Source organism: Geotrypetes seraphini, chromosome 1 (genome assembly GCF_902459505.1).
Source record: "Geotrypetes seraphini chromosome 1, aGeoSer1.1, whole genome shotgun sequence".
NCBI classification, from domain to species: Eukaryota; Metazoa; Chordata; class Amphibia; order Gymnophiona; family Dermophiidae; genus Geotrypetes; species Geotrypetes seraphini.
Genome location: NC_047084.1, coordinates 362,965,863 through 362,982,350, shown reverse-complemented (window position 1 = coordinate 362,982,350; position 16,488 = coordinate 362,965,863). Strand labels below are relative to the sequence as shown.

Here is a 16,488-nt window from a genome sequence, read left to right as displayed (position 1 = left end):
GCATAGTTAGTGGTGACCTAGTAGACCATTGAAGTTATCCATTTGATGAAGGATAGTATGAACGTAAGAATAGCCTTACTGGATCAGACCAATGGTCCATCTAGCCCAGGATTCCATCTCCACAGAGGCCAATCCAAGTCACAAGTAGCAGGCAAAAACCCAAATAGTAACAGCATTCCATGCTACCGATCCAAGGCAATATGTTCTTTTGCTATGATCATGTCCAATGTGTGGCAATCTCATGGGTCGGACTTGCTGTTGTGTGTGAAAAGGAGAAATTATCAAGGAATTGCCTGAGGTTGCATGCGTTTTTGTGTACGTTGTTTTCCAGTGGTAGATTGAAGCCATCTAGTGTTAATCAGGGAGGAATATGATCGTATGACATTGGACATAAATTCATATAATTTTGGGGCAGAATTGGTCCAAGAGCCAAGGGGGCTGCAACAGAGCGTCGTGCTTATCAGTTGTTGTGAGAAGTCACGTTTTAGTCGGCAGAGGAAGATTTCTATGTCTGGATCCGATAGGGAGTTGATTGTCTTTATTTCCAGGAAGGTTTTTTTATATTAAAGCTAGGCCCCCTCCTCTTTTCTTTTGTCTATTCATTTGTATGATTTTATAGCCTGCATGGCATATTTCCAAGATAAGGGAGTTGGACTTTTTTTAAAAATCCATGTTTCAGCAAGAAAAATAATTGCAAGTTCCTTCAGACTTCACTGTCATGTCTCAGATCAGTGTGTTTTTATTATATATTGACCTCACGCTCACATAGCAGCATGGTATTGGTAATGGTGGGGAGTGTTATTGAGAACTTTCGTATTGGATGGGTTTCAAAATTTTGTGTGTGCTGTGGTTTCTTACAGAAATTCTCCAGAGGTAGGGCAACTCCAAAACCTCTGGTAGTGACTTCTCTCAATTGGATAGGCCGGCTCTGGCCCTACTCCAAGCACTGCTTGGGTCCAGGGTCTCAATTAACCTGGACTGGATTTCTGGGGGAATTTGGCAAGACTTCTCATACCTCGCCCTCCCTTATATCCATGTCTTCCCCGGGCTCACTCTCCTCAGGAAGACTGTGCATCTCCCAGTCATTGGACTCATAGCCTAGGCTGCCTCTCCACCCAGTATCCGTCAGTGGCTCTTCCCAACCCCTCCTTACCTGTGGGTATGCTCCTTGCTACCTGTCCCTTCCAAAGCCAATCTTTTGGTCCACCCTCCCAGGGTTTGTCTGGCAAGGCAAGCTAGTGTCCAGGGATTTCAATCTCCCGCCTGCTGGGCTGTCTCCTGGATAGCATACGGGGCTGGGGAACAGGAACTCCTTGGAAGTTGCACTCCCCGCTGGTGGCTGGCTGATTGTGATTAGCACCAGCTGAGCTCCCCTGCTGACTCTCCCTATTTCGTATTTGAAGCTGTCTGACCTGCACACCCCGAGTGCTAACTCCACCCACTCCTGGGTGGGTTCTAGGTTTCAGAGCTGGAGGAAAGGAGTAATAGGGGGAAGAATTAGGTTCTAGTGCCCTCCCCCTCTGGCTCTTGGGCTGGGCTATGACCTGCCTTTTCCTTTCCCTTCCTAGCTGGGCCAGCTGCCCGGGCTCCAGGCCAGGTTTTCCAGGGACCTGGGCTGGGTGCATGCTGGGTTTCGTAGTTCTCTTGGCTGGGACAGGGTCTTCGCTGTCACAGTATATGTCTGAGATGATTTTGGAAGGTGAATAAGTCTTCTACTGTATGTAGGTGAATGAATATGAATTAAAGAAGATTAATAGATGAAGAGAAACCCAATGATGGAAATATGTGGGCCAGCATTTAGTGGTGGCAGCAACCATAAAAATGTAAATGCCAGTGCGGGGTTAGCGCGTCGGACATTTCATCATGCGCTAACCCCCGCGGCTGGCTAAAAAACTAACGCCTGCTCAATGCAGGCGTTAGCGGCTAGCGCGGCAGGCATTTTAACGCGTGGTATTACGCGCGTTAAACCCCTACAGCGGCTTGATAAAAGGACCCCTAAATCAACGTGCATATTCAGTGTCTTAAAAATGATACTGATTGTACTTTTTACTAAGTGACCATACTGCTGTTTAGGCCCTTCAGACTCATTCTCAGCTTGATATGACCCATAAAATGGCCCAAATTCCATGGATAGAGAAATTGTACATTGGTGGGAAATTCTAGAAAAGGGCATCTATTTTTAGATGCCTGGATGGCTCCTATTTAGAGCGTACTCTACAAAAGAAAGTAGGTGCCAATATTTCTTTATACAATATTAGCGCAGCAGGTAAAACATGTGCCTATACTTTATGTGTGGCCAATTACATCAGCCCAGACTCCGCCCATGTATACACCTACTTTCAAACTACGCAAATTAGAATTAGGTGCCATGTTGTAGACTAGCACGCAGCTATAATATTTGCATCTATTTGCTAATCTGCTGATATTATGGTCGTTTCCATGCATTCTTGGTGCTTAAGGGGGGAGGGGGGATTCATGAAGCAGCATTAGGGCCTTAAGTCACATTGTTTGGGCCTTAACCTAAAATATCATGGTGATATTTAAGTCGCTGCGAGTTAGGTAACAATGAAATTTGAAAATATACAAATCAATGTTTTGCATCTCATTACTATGCAAATGCTCTAACATGACTTGTGGGCATATACCACAAATTGCAATAGAGCCCAAAAAACACGGTAAAATAGCCCCAGGTGGTAAAATAATGCTGGGTTTATTTTACCACTTGAAAGCAATGGGCTGTAAGGAGAGGGTCCCCCTGTCCTGTCTGTACTCTAACTTTCCCCATACAAGTCCTGCCCACCCCTCCAGGGACTACCTGGTAAAGAGCATTGGTGGTCCGGGGAAGGGGGGGGATCTAGGGGGCCAGAGGGGTCATCAGGGGGTATATCACTTCTCCCAGTCCAGCACCATCTTGAAAATGGTCCCCCTAGTGGTCATGCCTAAACTCCTTATAAATAAACATGACTTCTAGTAGTAGTTACATAAGACTACTGCTAAGAGAGTCATTTTCATGAAGGCAACAGGCTGGACAGGAGTGACTGGGTCTCATCCTGCCTGAAGAACTTCAGACCTCCTGAACCCTTGGACACCCCCCCCTGAAACCCTCTCCCTGAACCCCCAATGCTTTTTAACAGGTAGATTATGGAGGTATGCAGGATGTGCAGGGGATTTTAGTTGTAAGAGATGCAGGGGGACTAGAGGGACACTCCTGGAACATCAGGTCACAATTTTTCTGGGCCATGGCAATAATGTTGCTTGTGAGCTGTCCCTCAAGCAATGCTACTCTTATAAGGCAGGATTCAGTAACCTACAGTCCTAAGATCCAACCGTTTTTGAATGCCATAAGGGCATAGAGAGAGTGGAGAGGGACAGATTCTTTAAACTTTCGAAAAATAAAAGAACAAGAAGGCATTCGGAAAAGTTGAAAGAGGACAGATTCAAAACGAATGCTAGGAGGTTCTTCTTTACCCAACGTGTGATGGACACCTGGAATGCGCTTCCAGAAGGCATAATAGGGCAGAGTACAGTACAGGGGTTCAAGAAAGGATTGGCCAATTTCCTGATGGAAAAGGGGATAGAGGGATATAGATAGAGGATTGCTGCGCAGGTCCTGGACCTATTGGGCTGCTGCATGAGCGGACTGCTGGGCACGATGTACCTCAGGTCTGACCCAGCGGAGGCATTGCTTATGTTCTTATGTATTAAGTTGCAGTTAAAGATGATCTGTGATTATACCTTGATGAATTTCCCCCTCTCATCCCTCCCCCTCTCCCAAAATGCTGGCACTCTTCTTACAGAATTACCCCTAATGGCCACTGATGAATATGTAACTTCATTTTGAACATCGGCCTGGCAGTATATTTATAGGCTCCAACTTGTGGCTACTCTAAATATTTTCACTCATACCCTTTATAATACATTTTGGATTGCCTGCAAAAGAATAAAGGATAAACATTTAGGGCTCCTTTTATGAAGGTGTGCTAAGCGTTTTAGCGCACGTACCGGATTAGCGCGTGCTATAGCGTGCGCTAGCCAAAAATCTACTGCCTGCTCAAAAGGAGGCGGTAGTGGCTAGCGCGCGCTATTCTGCGCATTAAGGCCCTAACATGCCTTCGTAAAAGGAGCCCCTAGTTTTATAACAAGAAAACCCAATGTTTTGCTGCTATTTACCTAGATCCGAAAAGTGCCAGGGAGAAATCAAACCTCTTGGTCCTGATTCTATAAAAGATGTCTAAAGTTAGGTATCTAGATTGGTGCACGTAGCTGATCTAAATGGCTAACTTAGTTATTCATTTAGGCTTAATTGGCACTGTTAATTGGAAATCACAATTAAAGAGTGATTTAAAAAATTAATTAGATGGTAGGCGCCTACAACTTCCAGATAGACATCTAGACCAAGGTGCCTACCAGAAAGTAGGCATGGTTAGGGTCAGATCATGGGCGGATCGTGGGAGTGTTTTGCATGTATGTGTCTAAATAAGACTTAGGAGCCAGTATTTAGGCCAAGTAAATCCTGGCATAAATAAGGGGTGCCTAAGGTTTTGATGCTGACCGGCTCCTAAGTTCAATTTAGATGCCACTAGGCATGAGCCTATAAGCAGCACCTAACTCAAGATTGACAGTCGTTCTGCGCTGCATTGCTCGGCATCTTTTAGGCCCTTGTGCTTCAGAACACATGGAATACATGATATTAGCTCTCGCAGACATAGCAGCGACCATCAGGCTTTTGCTTTTTTTTTAGTTTACAACATAAAACCCCGAGTGCAAGAGTTATTCAAAGCTTTTTTGTTTTATTTTTTGAAAAAATATAAAATTTCATATCTTACACTACAAAAACATTGTACACAACCAAAATGCACATATAGCATGAAAATTAAAAAATAAAGGAATAAATACAACAATACGCAGGTTTCTAGAACTCTCTGATGCCGGGCAGGTGGACTGCCCCTGGAGGAGAATGCAAGGGTAGAAACCTCTCTGCCCCCCAGCATCAGAGGGCCAAGACTAACATATAATCAAGGACTGGAACTAAACATTACTTTTAGACTGCTATATAGATGCCTTTTCACTCTTGTACTTCCAAATTGCTATTTTATTTTCAAACTACAGCAGTCTAAAGCTTTACATAGTTTTGACCAAGGACTAGGACATCTACATTTTCTATTCAACACTGAATTGACACTACTTTGCACCTTTTTATGCTATGTTAATATGCAGAAGAAATAAATACAATGTTTAACTCCTGATTCTTGTCTACAGCATCGTTTCCAGACGGTGAATGGTGGCCCTCCTAAAATTCTTGCTTATTGTAGAAAAGTGTCCTCCTTCAGAGAGCAAAAAATAGGACATAGCAAAAAATTGTTTTTGACCCTTTGAAATGTTACATTATGATTAGCAGCAAGTTCATTGGAAAAAAAAAGCTATGTAACTATCTGGACTGTGCTATAGAGTTCAAAACAAAAGTGAAACATAGCTTGAATGATGGGAATACACTTAGAGAAATAAACATTTCCAGTATTATTTACCAGCATACGTTTTTCCTGTTTCTAATCTTTCAACATTATTTTTGTTCTATTTTAACACCTCTTAGTCCACCACAACGAATATAAGTTTTAACCTCTCCTTTACAAAGCTGCGCTAGCATTTTTAGCACTAAGCCACTGCGGTAACAGCTCCGATCCTCATAGAATCCCTACGAGCGTCTGAGATGTTACCGCGGCGGCCGGCGTTAAAAAAGCAAGCACAGCTTTGTAAAAGAGGGGGTTAATTTTCTCTGTTTTAATATGAAACCAGAAATCATATTGCTTCCTGCATAAAGAGATCTTCCTTTTTTTTTTTTTTTTTTTGCATTCATCGTGCCTGCAAACGTTCCAACCATTTAACTGATTTCTATATAGCAGCAACAAAAACTGATTGATAAAGACAAATCCTTATGCTTGTGCTTTGACAGAGAGGCAATAAGGAGAATTAGTGTTCCTTCCTCTCGGTTAATGTGTAGAAAGCAGTGCTGTGAATTATAGGGCTAAGAAAGCAGAAAGCAATCATTTCAATTATCATTTTTGTTTGCTTCATTCCATTTTTTAATTCCTTTCATTTTCTTTTAGTTCCTGTTACTCTTGCGCAGTGCACACAACGGGACCCGTTTACTAAGCTGTGTGAAGGAGCTAGCACAGCTAGCCAATTTGAGTGTCTAGGGTTGTCCCAGGACAGGTTCGGGAATTGCCGCCTTAGTCCGTTGAGCCATATTTTTGAAAGAAAGATCTAATGCAATGGCAGTAAGACAGTAGCTCATAATAAGTGAAAACATTTTTAACAATCATGAATGCTCACATAAATTTGAAAACATTAACAACCCTTCCCAGACTACCTTTTTTAGGATTCTAGAATAGGAAAGAGGTTGGGGTCCTTTTAGTAAGCTGTGGGGTCCTTTAAGTAAGGTGTGCTAACTGATTTAGCGCATGTTAAGGCATCTAGCACAGTTTTTACTGTGTGGTAGCTGTTAGCATAGCCCCATACTAATGGCTGCTGTGGTGTTAAAACTAGCCAGTGTGGCAAAAAAAAAAAAAAAATTATAAATAAATAAAACGGTGCTCAAAAAGAACAAACAACAAGGCCCAATCTAAGGACCAAAGTACTAGTACAAAGGAAGAGTAAATCGCTGGTAAATACAAAACCGTACAACAGGAGAGGTGCATACGAAACAATCGCTTGGGATGAATCCAAAATCCGCAATTACAAAAAAAAACAAACAAAACAAAAAAAAACGGTGCTATCTTCTTAATGCAGATAGGGTGAGTTGTGGGCATGGCGGGCAGCAGACATGGCTGACTATGCCAGTTAACATAACAACTAGCACTGTTTGTCACAACTGTTGAGCGCATGGCTGCACTTAATGGCAATCTGGAAGCACAGTCACTGCCCAAACTAACAGCACATTACCCTCAAAGATCTGATCTCCTCATGGGCTTTTTGCTTACTGCACCTTACCCCCTCTTTTACTAAGGTGCGCTAATCGAATTAGCGTGCGCTAAACGCTAAAGTGTCCACAGACTAACATGCACGCGTTAGCGTTTAGCATGCACTAATTCAATTAATTGGTTAGCACACCTTAATGTTTGCAGTCAAGGCGTGGTAAATGCAGAAACGTATGGCATTTGTACAATGGCCCTCTTAGAGGGTCTTTTACTAAATAGGTTGGCCTAGGAAAAGAGGGTGAGCAGTTACCTATTTCAAGCCTTTTCTACAAAGAAAAGTACGGGGCCTACTTTACAGAATTCTAGCACAAGTGACATAAAATGACTATATTTACTGTATTTACGATGTGATTCCCTATACCAGTCGTATAGTTAGAGTAAATGCTTATAGTTGGATGTTGTCCAGCATGTGTATCAATTATTGAAAACCATAATTTACGTGCCAATTTGAGTGTTCTGCCCATGCATACATCTGCTGGCAAAGTACATGCCATCAACGGATGGTATATACATTTCCACTAGCTAATATTCTACAAGGCGCCACTTTCACGCATACAGTATGGGGGTACTTCTATACAGTGCACCAAAAGTCAGGCATAAATTTGACATGGCAACAGGATTTAATGGTAGTTAGGTACCAAAATGGCAGTTAATCCCACAGCACTCTGTAGATGCTATTCTAAAACTCTGATGCCGAAGCGTTCTATTATGCAACTGCAAAGTAGATTTTGCCACGGGAGATGAATGGCTGGGACACGGGTGTTCCGACTATTTCAGCACACGCATTTATGCACCCAACTGCTGATTTTAGGCACCAGCATTTACACCAGCCATAGACTGGTGGTTGTGCCTAGTTTGGCACATAATTATGGACTTATGTTAGTATTCTGTAACAGATTTGGTACCCATCTCTGCTGTCATAGAATACTAGCTTGGCACCAAGGTTTTTAAATAGAATTCCCCCTCAAAATGACTAGAATAATGACATTTGCACACACTCCTGCTGCCTAAAAATAGGTGGCCCCTTGTAGAATTACCCCTAAGAGGGTAATTTTATAACCATGAACCTACATTAATAGGGCAGGACGACACCTATTTTATAAAATACTAGCACACATCCTGCAGAAATTGTGTCTAGATTAAAGAACCAGACATTAAGCCAGTTCAAAAGAAATATTACACACATGATTGTATATGAGTTATATATATGTATAGAAATCATGACTTCACCCACGACCTATCCAAATTCCACCTCTGAGAATGCTTATTGTACAAGTGTGTGCTGGCTTGTACCACCTAGGCATGACCTAATTATATCAGCCCATTTAAACAGGTAAATCAGCGTTTTACATGTGAAAATGATTTATATAATTACCCTCTAAAAAGAAATTAAATCAAATGAAAATGCACATCCTCAGAGAATTTGCATTTCAAGAGTGCAGAACAAGAGAAAATACTTAAACAAGGCTTTTAGATGTAAAATGCACAAGGATATCCTTAGTCCAGAGGTTCTCAAACCTGTCCTGGGGGAACCCCAGCCAGTCAGGAATTCAGGATATCCACAATGAATATGAATGAGATAGAAGTACACACTCAGGAGACAGTGTATGAAAATCAATCTAACAAATATTAATTGTGAATATCCTGAAAACTTGTCTGTCCAGGGTTGTCCCGGGACAGGTTCGGGAATTGCTGCCTTAGTCTGTTGAGCCATATTTGAAAGAAAGATCTAATGCAACGGCAGTAAGACAGTAGCTCATAATAAGTGAAAACATTTTTAACAATCATGAACGCTCACATAAATTTGAAAACATTAACGACCCTTCCCAGACTTCCTTTTTTAGGATTCTACAGTAACAGAGAGGCTGGGGTCCTTTTAGTAAGCTGTGGGGTCCTTTTCTTAAGGTGTGCTAACCGATTTAGCGCACGTTAAATGCTAAGGCATCCATTATATTCTATGGACTCCTTAGCATTTAGCACGTGCTAATCTTTAGTGTGCACTAAATCAGTTAGCACACCTTAATAAAAGGTTAAGTGCTATCGTGTGCCTACTGCAACTAAAAATCAAATACCATAGGACACACTCGGATGTCCTGCAGTATCTTCAAAATGTGGGTGTGCAAACTGAACGCTGTAAAGCTTTTTTCATTTTTTTTGAGGGAGCCATGTCAGTGGCAGAGATTCGGCATTGCTGGACTAACCACTTAGCGCTTCTACATCATCACATGCTAACTGGTTAGGGTAGGGATACTGAATTTCTAGCCTTTCCATGTACAAAATGGGTAGTGGTAAGTGCTCAGGTGATAATTTAAAAAAAAAATAATAAAAAAAGCTGCACATGACATTAGCGTATGTCATTAATTTAAAAAAAAAAAAAAAAATGGCCTTAGTGAGCAGGAAAGACCCACAAAAGGATGTGCTAAAGTAATTTTATACCACACCTTTGCAAAAGACACTCTAATTTCCAATGAAGTTATTCACAGAGAATTGGACTTCTATTATTGCTCATTCATTGTGTGGGAAAATATATTGACACATATTTTCGTATATGAATCAAGAGGCTATTCTTAGTGGTGCAGGGAATTTGGGGAAGTAAGCATACAGGCAGTTCCCTTTGAAAAATAAGGGCCCTTTTACTAAACTGCATTAAGCACCTAGGCCCAGATTCTGTATTGTGCAACCCAAATTTGTGCGAGCAAGTTAATTGTTTAACAAACTAAGGGCTAGATTCACTAAACCCCCGATTCCGTGTCCGATCCGTGCCCGATTGCACGCAGGCCGACAAATTCACAAAAGCTCTCCATGCACATGGGGATGATCGTTGACACACCCTAAGCAGCACCGATAATTCATTATTAACACCTAATAATTGATGCTAATTGGTACTAATTAGAAGTTAAACATTCAACTTTCTGAGCACAGCCTATAAAATAGTATTCATTTCTACTGTGTGAATATCATAAGGGAATGTGGTCAGGGGAGGAGCATGAGTGGATCATGGGCATACCAAAAAGTTAGATGCACTGTGCCCAAACTGCACACAACGTAGGCATGGGTATCTGGGCCTGGTTTTCATTGGCCTAAATGGCTGCTCGTGTGCGGGCACTAGGCATGATTCTATATATAGTGAGTGCCCTTTATAGAATTGCATTAACTGTTGTCCTGGTTGGCTCCAAATTTGTTAGGCATCATATATGAATGTTGGGGTTAATATACAATTTACTGTGTGGTACTTGTTAGTGTACAACTGTGTTAAGGGACTGAGTGGTAATTAATCATTGACACTTAATAAATTGCATGTTACATTATTTTTGTGAGGAGGCATGGCATGAATGACGAGCGGACGTGGAAAATGTTTGGCAGTCAGCATGTTACACTTCCTGCAAGCTACTAACCCAATGTGGCACCACTTAATGCTTAGAGCTTCTACAGTAACTGCACATTGATCGCTACATGCTGTTGGGGAGTTTTATGTGCAACCTGTATAGGGCATTCACCAAATTTAAAAAAAAAAATCAATGGAGAAACTGGAGTATAAATACCTTAACAAACAACAACTAACCTCTAGTGTTATATACCGAGTATATAACACTGGAAGTTACCTGTATAGAGCATGGCACATTCAATTTGTAGCTACTGCAGGGTAAGGTGTTTCATATTGAGCTGTGGTAATTGCAAATTTTATCATGACTTAGCAAAATGGTCCCTAAGCTTGCAAGCTGGAGCCTGCAAGCCAGGGGCCTGCAAGCTTGACATCCTGACTCCATTTTCTTTCACACACGTAATTATCCTCTCCGAATGTGTTTACCCTCTGTGTCTTCCTGTCCTATTCAATATTATATTTCTCCCCTTCTCCCTTCTGTAATTTAAGTCAGTTTATAATGTCTAAATATATACTTATACCGTCTTGTAATGACTATTTTTCGTTTATCTCTCCATTTTTATAAATTTTATTACTGTAAGCCGCTTAGAAATCTGATATGTTGAATAATAAATTTTAATAAAATTTGGAAACTAAAAACTACCACTATTAAAAGTACCTATAGTGTTATGTACACCTCACTCATTGCTAATTATTCTTATTAGCCTCTTCAGTAAATACAGTATATCACCTTGCTACTTTAGTGATTGAATAAATTATTCTCTCTGTAACACTCGTACAAGGGAATGGATTTATATTGTGCTAATATCATGCCTTGGGTCGTTTTTGCTGACAAAATCATCACAAAATCCTTCAACTGCTGGCCAAATCTAGATTACAGGACACAGCTCTGCCATTTCTTATAGCACATACAGTATTATATAAAACATTAAATTGCCAAAGCAAATACATATATATATATACTTTTAAAATGAAACTTGGTATTAGTTATGCTCATTATCTTCCTTAATGTTCATCTTAATGTAATACAATAATAGATGATGCATCTTAAGCTCTGCTGGCAGAAGAACTAATTGTGGCATTAGACAACTGTTGTTCATATTTCTCCAGCTACTTTGCAACATCTTGTGTTCATTCATTGTAAAAATGTGAATGCACCAAACTTTTGCAAATATCGAAATAAAATCTGCTACTGCTCAAGATCTTTCCTCTTTGATTTTAGAAACACTAAGGGCTCCTTTTACAAAGGTGCGCTACGGGTTTTACCGCACGCACCAGATTAGCGCGCACTAGCCAAAAATCTACCGCCTGCTCAAAAGGAGGCAGTAGTGGCTAGCGCGCGTGGCATTTTAGCGCACATTATTCCGCGCGTTAAGGCCCTAGCGTGCCTTTGCAAAAAGAGCCCTAAATTCAGCAATAAAATCATACGATTTATGATAATTCATCCATTATGTGGTTCATATTTGAGATGTAATCTAGAATGAGTTTATCCCGATGTCTAAGTAAATGTAATAAACCAATTCAGTCTTCTTCTTTTTTTCAAACAGCAAACTGAAATGTTTCATCGGGCACAGACTTCATGTATCTACAAGTACAATCAACCATCCAGATTGACCAATTAGATTTTTTTTTTCAAACCACCAAAGTCTCAGTAAGTGACACGTTGCATGGTATTGCCATAAGGCTTCAATCTAATTCTACAATTTTTAAAATCTGTAATAGATAAATATAAATTTATAAGCATATTGAGGGCAATTTTCAAAGCCATTTCTAGGGTGAAAAAAGAAGGAATTTTGCTTGTGAAAATGGGGACTTGGGAACTTTTCCCACCAGCATGGCAGGCAAAATCACTTGCATTGGTTGAATTCCTACATACAATATGCATTCTATTGTACAATCAAATCGAAATGCACAGTTTCAAAGAGAAAAACTTCCTGAAGAAAAAGTAGAATCAGATGTCCATGGGTAAATTTTTTTTCCTGGCCCCCCAAAATCAAGACACCACCAACCAATCGGATTTGCTTTCATGACTGGTGCAAACTGTATAAATAAAAATGTCAGGCAGCATTTGTACCAACACATGCAGTTTGGTTGTTCCTCCTAATATGGATAGGGGGGTGGGGGCAGAAAGTTTTGACCTCTTTTTTTATGCAGGCAAAATGGAGATCGTGCAGTTGCCCACTCCCCTCTTTATGCTCCTAGTTTCCACCCTTGACACTGCCTCTTAGACTTCCCCTCATTCCTAACTGCAGCTACCCATCCCCCTCTAATACCCTTAGCTACCTCCCATTTTCTTATTCCTGTTTTAACCTTTTAGACCTACCCAGCACCTTCTTTCCTACCTACCTCAAAACTGTAACCCCAGCTAAGTGCCTGGCTGATACCAGTTTGTGTTTCTGACTTTCCTATGCAACAAGGTCAGCTTCTTATTGCTCCTAATATGGATATTGGATGCAGAAAGTTTTGGCCTATTTTTTATTTCATCTGGGCTTTGTTTTTTTAAGATTGTTGGACTGTTTTAAAAATTTTTGGAGTATTATGCATTGTAGAACTTTGTAACATGACTTAACGTATTCTAAATTAATTTGTTCAATACGGAGTCCTTGCAAATTAAGCCTGTGCCATTACCATGGTGACACTTAACTGCTTGCTGTATTAAGGGGCAGGAATTGGGCAAAGAAAGGGTATGGACTGCATACCGCAGCCACCATTGCTTAGACAGTTATCATGGGTGCAGTTATCTCATCCTCAATAAAAGTGCGTCCACACTAATTGCAAACTCATAGCAAGGTAAAGAGCATTTCAGTGTAGAAAATGCACAGGATATGGTAACCACGCCACACAGAATTTCTTATTACAACATTTATCCCTCCCCCCCTTTTTTACAAAACCATAGCATGGCGTTTAGTGCTGGCTGCAGTGGTAATAGCTCTGCTGTTACTGCTGTGGCCCACACTAAAAACCATACTACGGTTTTGTAAAAGGTGGATATTTTTTTATTGTTAAAGTGCAGAAAATGCAAAAAAGAATTACTGCACTTTAGTAAAAAGGCTCCCAAATTTTTAAGGTATGCTAATGACCCAAATGCAAACTAATGAGTGTGCATTCCTAGCCCTCATTATGAACTTTAGATGCATCTTTACTTCTGTTTTCAGGCTTAGTTGATGTGTTTAGGGTGTACACACCAACCATAGATCAGATTTTATTACTCCAAGGGGAATGTTATCAACATGGGTTATTTTACCACAGGGTCTTGTTACATATAATAGGTCTAGGAGCTAAAATAATATGACTTGTGACAAACTAAACTATCTTAATGGCAGCTCACATTGATAAATTCCCTCTGATACTTATGGTTCAAAACAAGTTTTTTAAAAGAAATTAGCAATCTTCTAAAGACAACTGCATATAAACTAAGGGGGAATTCTATAAGAGGCACCTAAAGATAGGTACCTAAATTACTAAGCACCTAACGTTAGGTGCTTAACTTGCCTTCTCCCCACCACCACACTTTTTACAAAACCGCAGAAGCGTTTGTTTTTTTAGCAAAGACTGATGCGCTGAATGCTCTACGCTGCTCCCAACATTCATAGGAACTCTGAGTGTCGGGAGATGCGAAGAGAATGCAACGTGCCAGCCAGTGCTAAAAAACACTTTCACAATTTTGTAAAAAAGGGGGAGGGGGTTTAAGTAGTAAATTGGCTTCAATTAAGAGCTTTAACAAGCTCATAATTGGAAAAAAAAATAATTGGGTGATAGGCACCTGTCTTCTTAGGCATGATTCTACAAAAGATAGGACTTTAACACCTTGGCCTACATTACAGGCGCCTAAGGCCCTCTTTTACTAAAGTGCGCTAACTGATTAGCGTGGACTAATTGATTTAGCGCACGCTAAATGCTAACACGTGCATGTTAGTCTATGGACGCGTTAGTATTTAGTGCGCGCTAATCGGTTAGCGCACCTTAGTAAAAGCGGGGGTAAGTTTTAAGTTAGGTGTGGTTCTATAATAGGCGCCTAAGTGCGATTAACAAGAGATATGTGCCCATATTATAGGTGCCTATCTTTTTTTAGATGCCATTTACAGAATTTTCCCCTAAGTTCCTACAGTTAAAAGGTATCATTAACATGTTCTTTTACCAACCACATTTTCCATTAAAGTAAGCTTTGATAAATAGAAGGAACCAAATTTCCTGAGGCTGCACCCATCATTCCAGCGTTATGTTTGTGGTAATTATGCTGTAAATCTACTGGTTCCTGCGGGTCAGATCCATGGCTCCACAGCTATTACAAATCTCCTAGCAAATCAAAGAAGTATTAACCTTATACAAATATTCTGTTAGTAGGTAGATATTTGTGGTATAGTTAAATCATATGGAGCAGGGAGAGGGAATGTACTGTATATTAGGACACATGTTCTGTATTTTACTGCAATCTACAAGGCTTAGGATCCAATACGCAAAAAGCAAACAAAAAAATCAGTACCTGTGTGTAGCAAACTGTATAGTATGTACAAATAAAACAATTCTATATTCAGTGGCATAGTAAGGCTGAGCGATACCTGGGGCGGTGGCGCCCCTCCCCTGCCATCTTCCCCGACCCCTCCCTTGCTGCTTGCACGACCCCTTCCCTTTCCCCATACCTTTTTTTAACTTCTCCAGCGTAAGCAGCATGCCCACTCACCCTTTGACGTTACTTCCTAGGCGCGAGTCCCGGAAGTAACGTCAGAGAAAGCGCCGATGTTGACACGGGCAGCAACCTCACGCCGGGGAAGGCAAGGGGCGCGTGCAGCAAGGAGAGGATCAGAGGGGGCGGAGGGGAGGTGGGCCCTTAGGAAGACCGCGCCCGGGGTGGACTGCTCTTCCCCTCGCACCCTCCCTTACTAGGCCACTGTACGTATTAATCTCACAGAACAGCAAACCAATAACAATTTTAACACAAAAAATAGATATTTGCAGTTTGTCAAGCAACATGTTTATACACTAGTTTCTATAACTTAGCGCTGTGTAACAGCATTTTAAATTTATAAAACAAGGTATCTATTAAGAAATAATCTAATCATATTGCTCTTCAATACACTTCTGTAGACAATTAAGACTAGAAGTAAACTTCGGTAAACTTCAGATTTTGTTAGCTCACTCATGGCTACAAAATCTTCCTATTTAGTGAAGTCCTTGGAAGAATTAGCATTGTGTGCTGCCATAATTCAGTATGTCAAGGTGCTATTTACATTTCCTGTATAAAGTATCATGGGAAGGCCTTTGTTTCAGAAGCAGATGAAAATGGTTAACCTTGGTTAGCAGTAGATCCATTTTCCATGTTCCATGCACGTTACATCATGAAAATGAAGACAGAAATAGAAAGGAAGAAAGTCTAGAGGTTAAATGGCTGAAGCCAACGATGTCCCCTTCTGTGTTAAAAATTATAAAAGTCTCTTTTGTGTACAACAAATCTCCTCAGGATTAAGTAACAAAGTGCAGTGTTGATCACGTCAAGAAATGATGTTAAGGTGGCGTTACAATGGCACCATTCCATTGACCAGCTGGACCCTGATTTCTTGAATACTGTTCATTATCTTCTTCTGGTGACCAGCAAGTGTCACACCAAGTCGCCTCAAATCCCTGCAGAAAAAAAAAAAAAAATGAAAATCAGTCTCTGCTAGGAAAAGGTTTGGGAACAATTTGTATCTTGCTTGGGTAAGACTTGGGGCTCCTTTTACGAAGCTGCGTTAGCGGTTTAATGCGCGTAATAGCAAGCGCTAATTTGCTGGCCGTGCTAGCTGCTACCGCCTCCTCTTGTGCAGGCGGTAGTTTTTCGGCTAGCGCGGGGGGTTAGCGCTCGCTAAAAAGGTACCTGCGATAAAGCCGCTAACGCGGCTTCGTAAAAGGAGCCCTTGATATTCACCAGGATAGTATTATGACACAAAAGTTACAGAAAGAACCTTTTCTCTTGGGTAGTTACAGAGTTGGTAGAAACTTAAAAAAGACAATTTTGTTAACGTGGTGCGTAATGTTTGGAAATTATTAATACAGAATTTATGCTTTGTACTCATAATTATGATGCCTAACTTTAGGCAGCCTGTTAAGAATTATTCCCCTTAGGGCTAAATTCTATATATGGCACCCCAAAATAAT

The 16,488-nt window shown here is 40.8% G+C and overlaps 1 protein-coding gene across 3 annotated transcripts in view; it reads right to left on the bottom strand.

Moving 5' to 3' along the window:
- Positions 1-15,440: 15,440 nt before the first annotated feature.
- Positions 15,441-16,488, bottom strand: part of EPHA5 (EPH receptor A5) — a 690,216-nt gene continuing 689,168 nt past the window's right edge. For all 3 annotated transcript variants that reach the window (XM_033914879.1, XM_033914888.1, XM_033914869.1), the window contains exon 18: positions 15,441-15,975. In XM_033914879.1, coding sequence (XP_033770770.1) covers positions 15,870-15,975 — 106 coding nt within the window. In that variant the 3' untranslated portion in view covers positions 15,441-15,869. The remainder of the gene's footprint in view (positions 15,976-16,488) is intronic.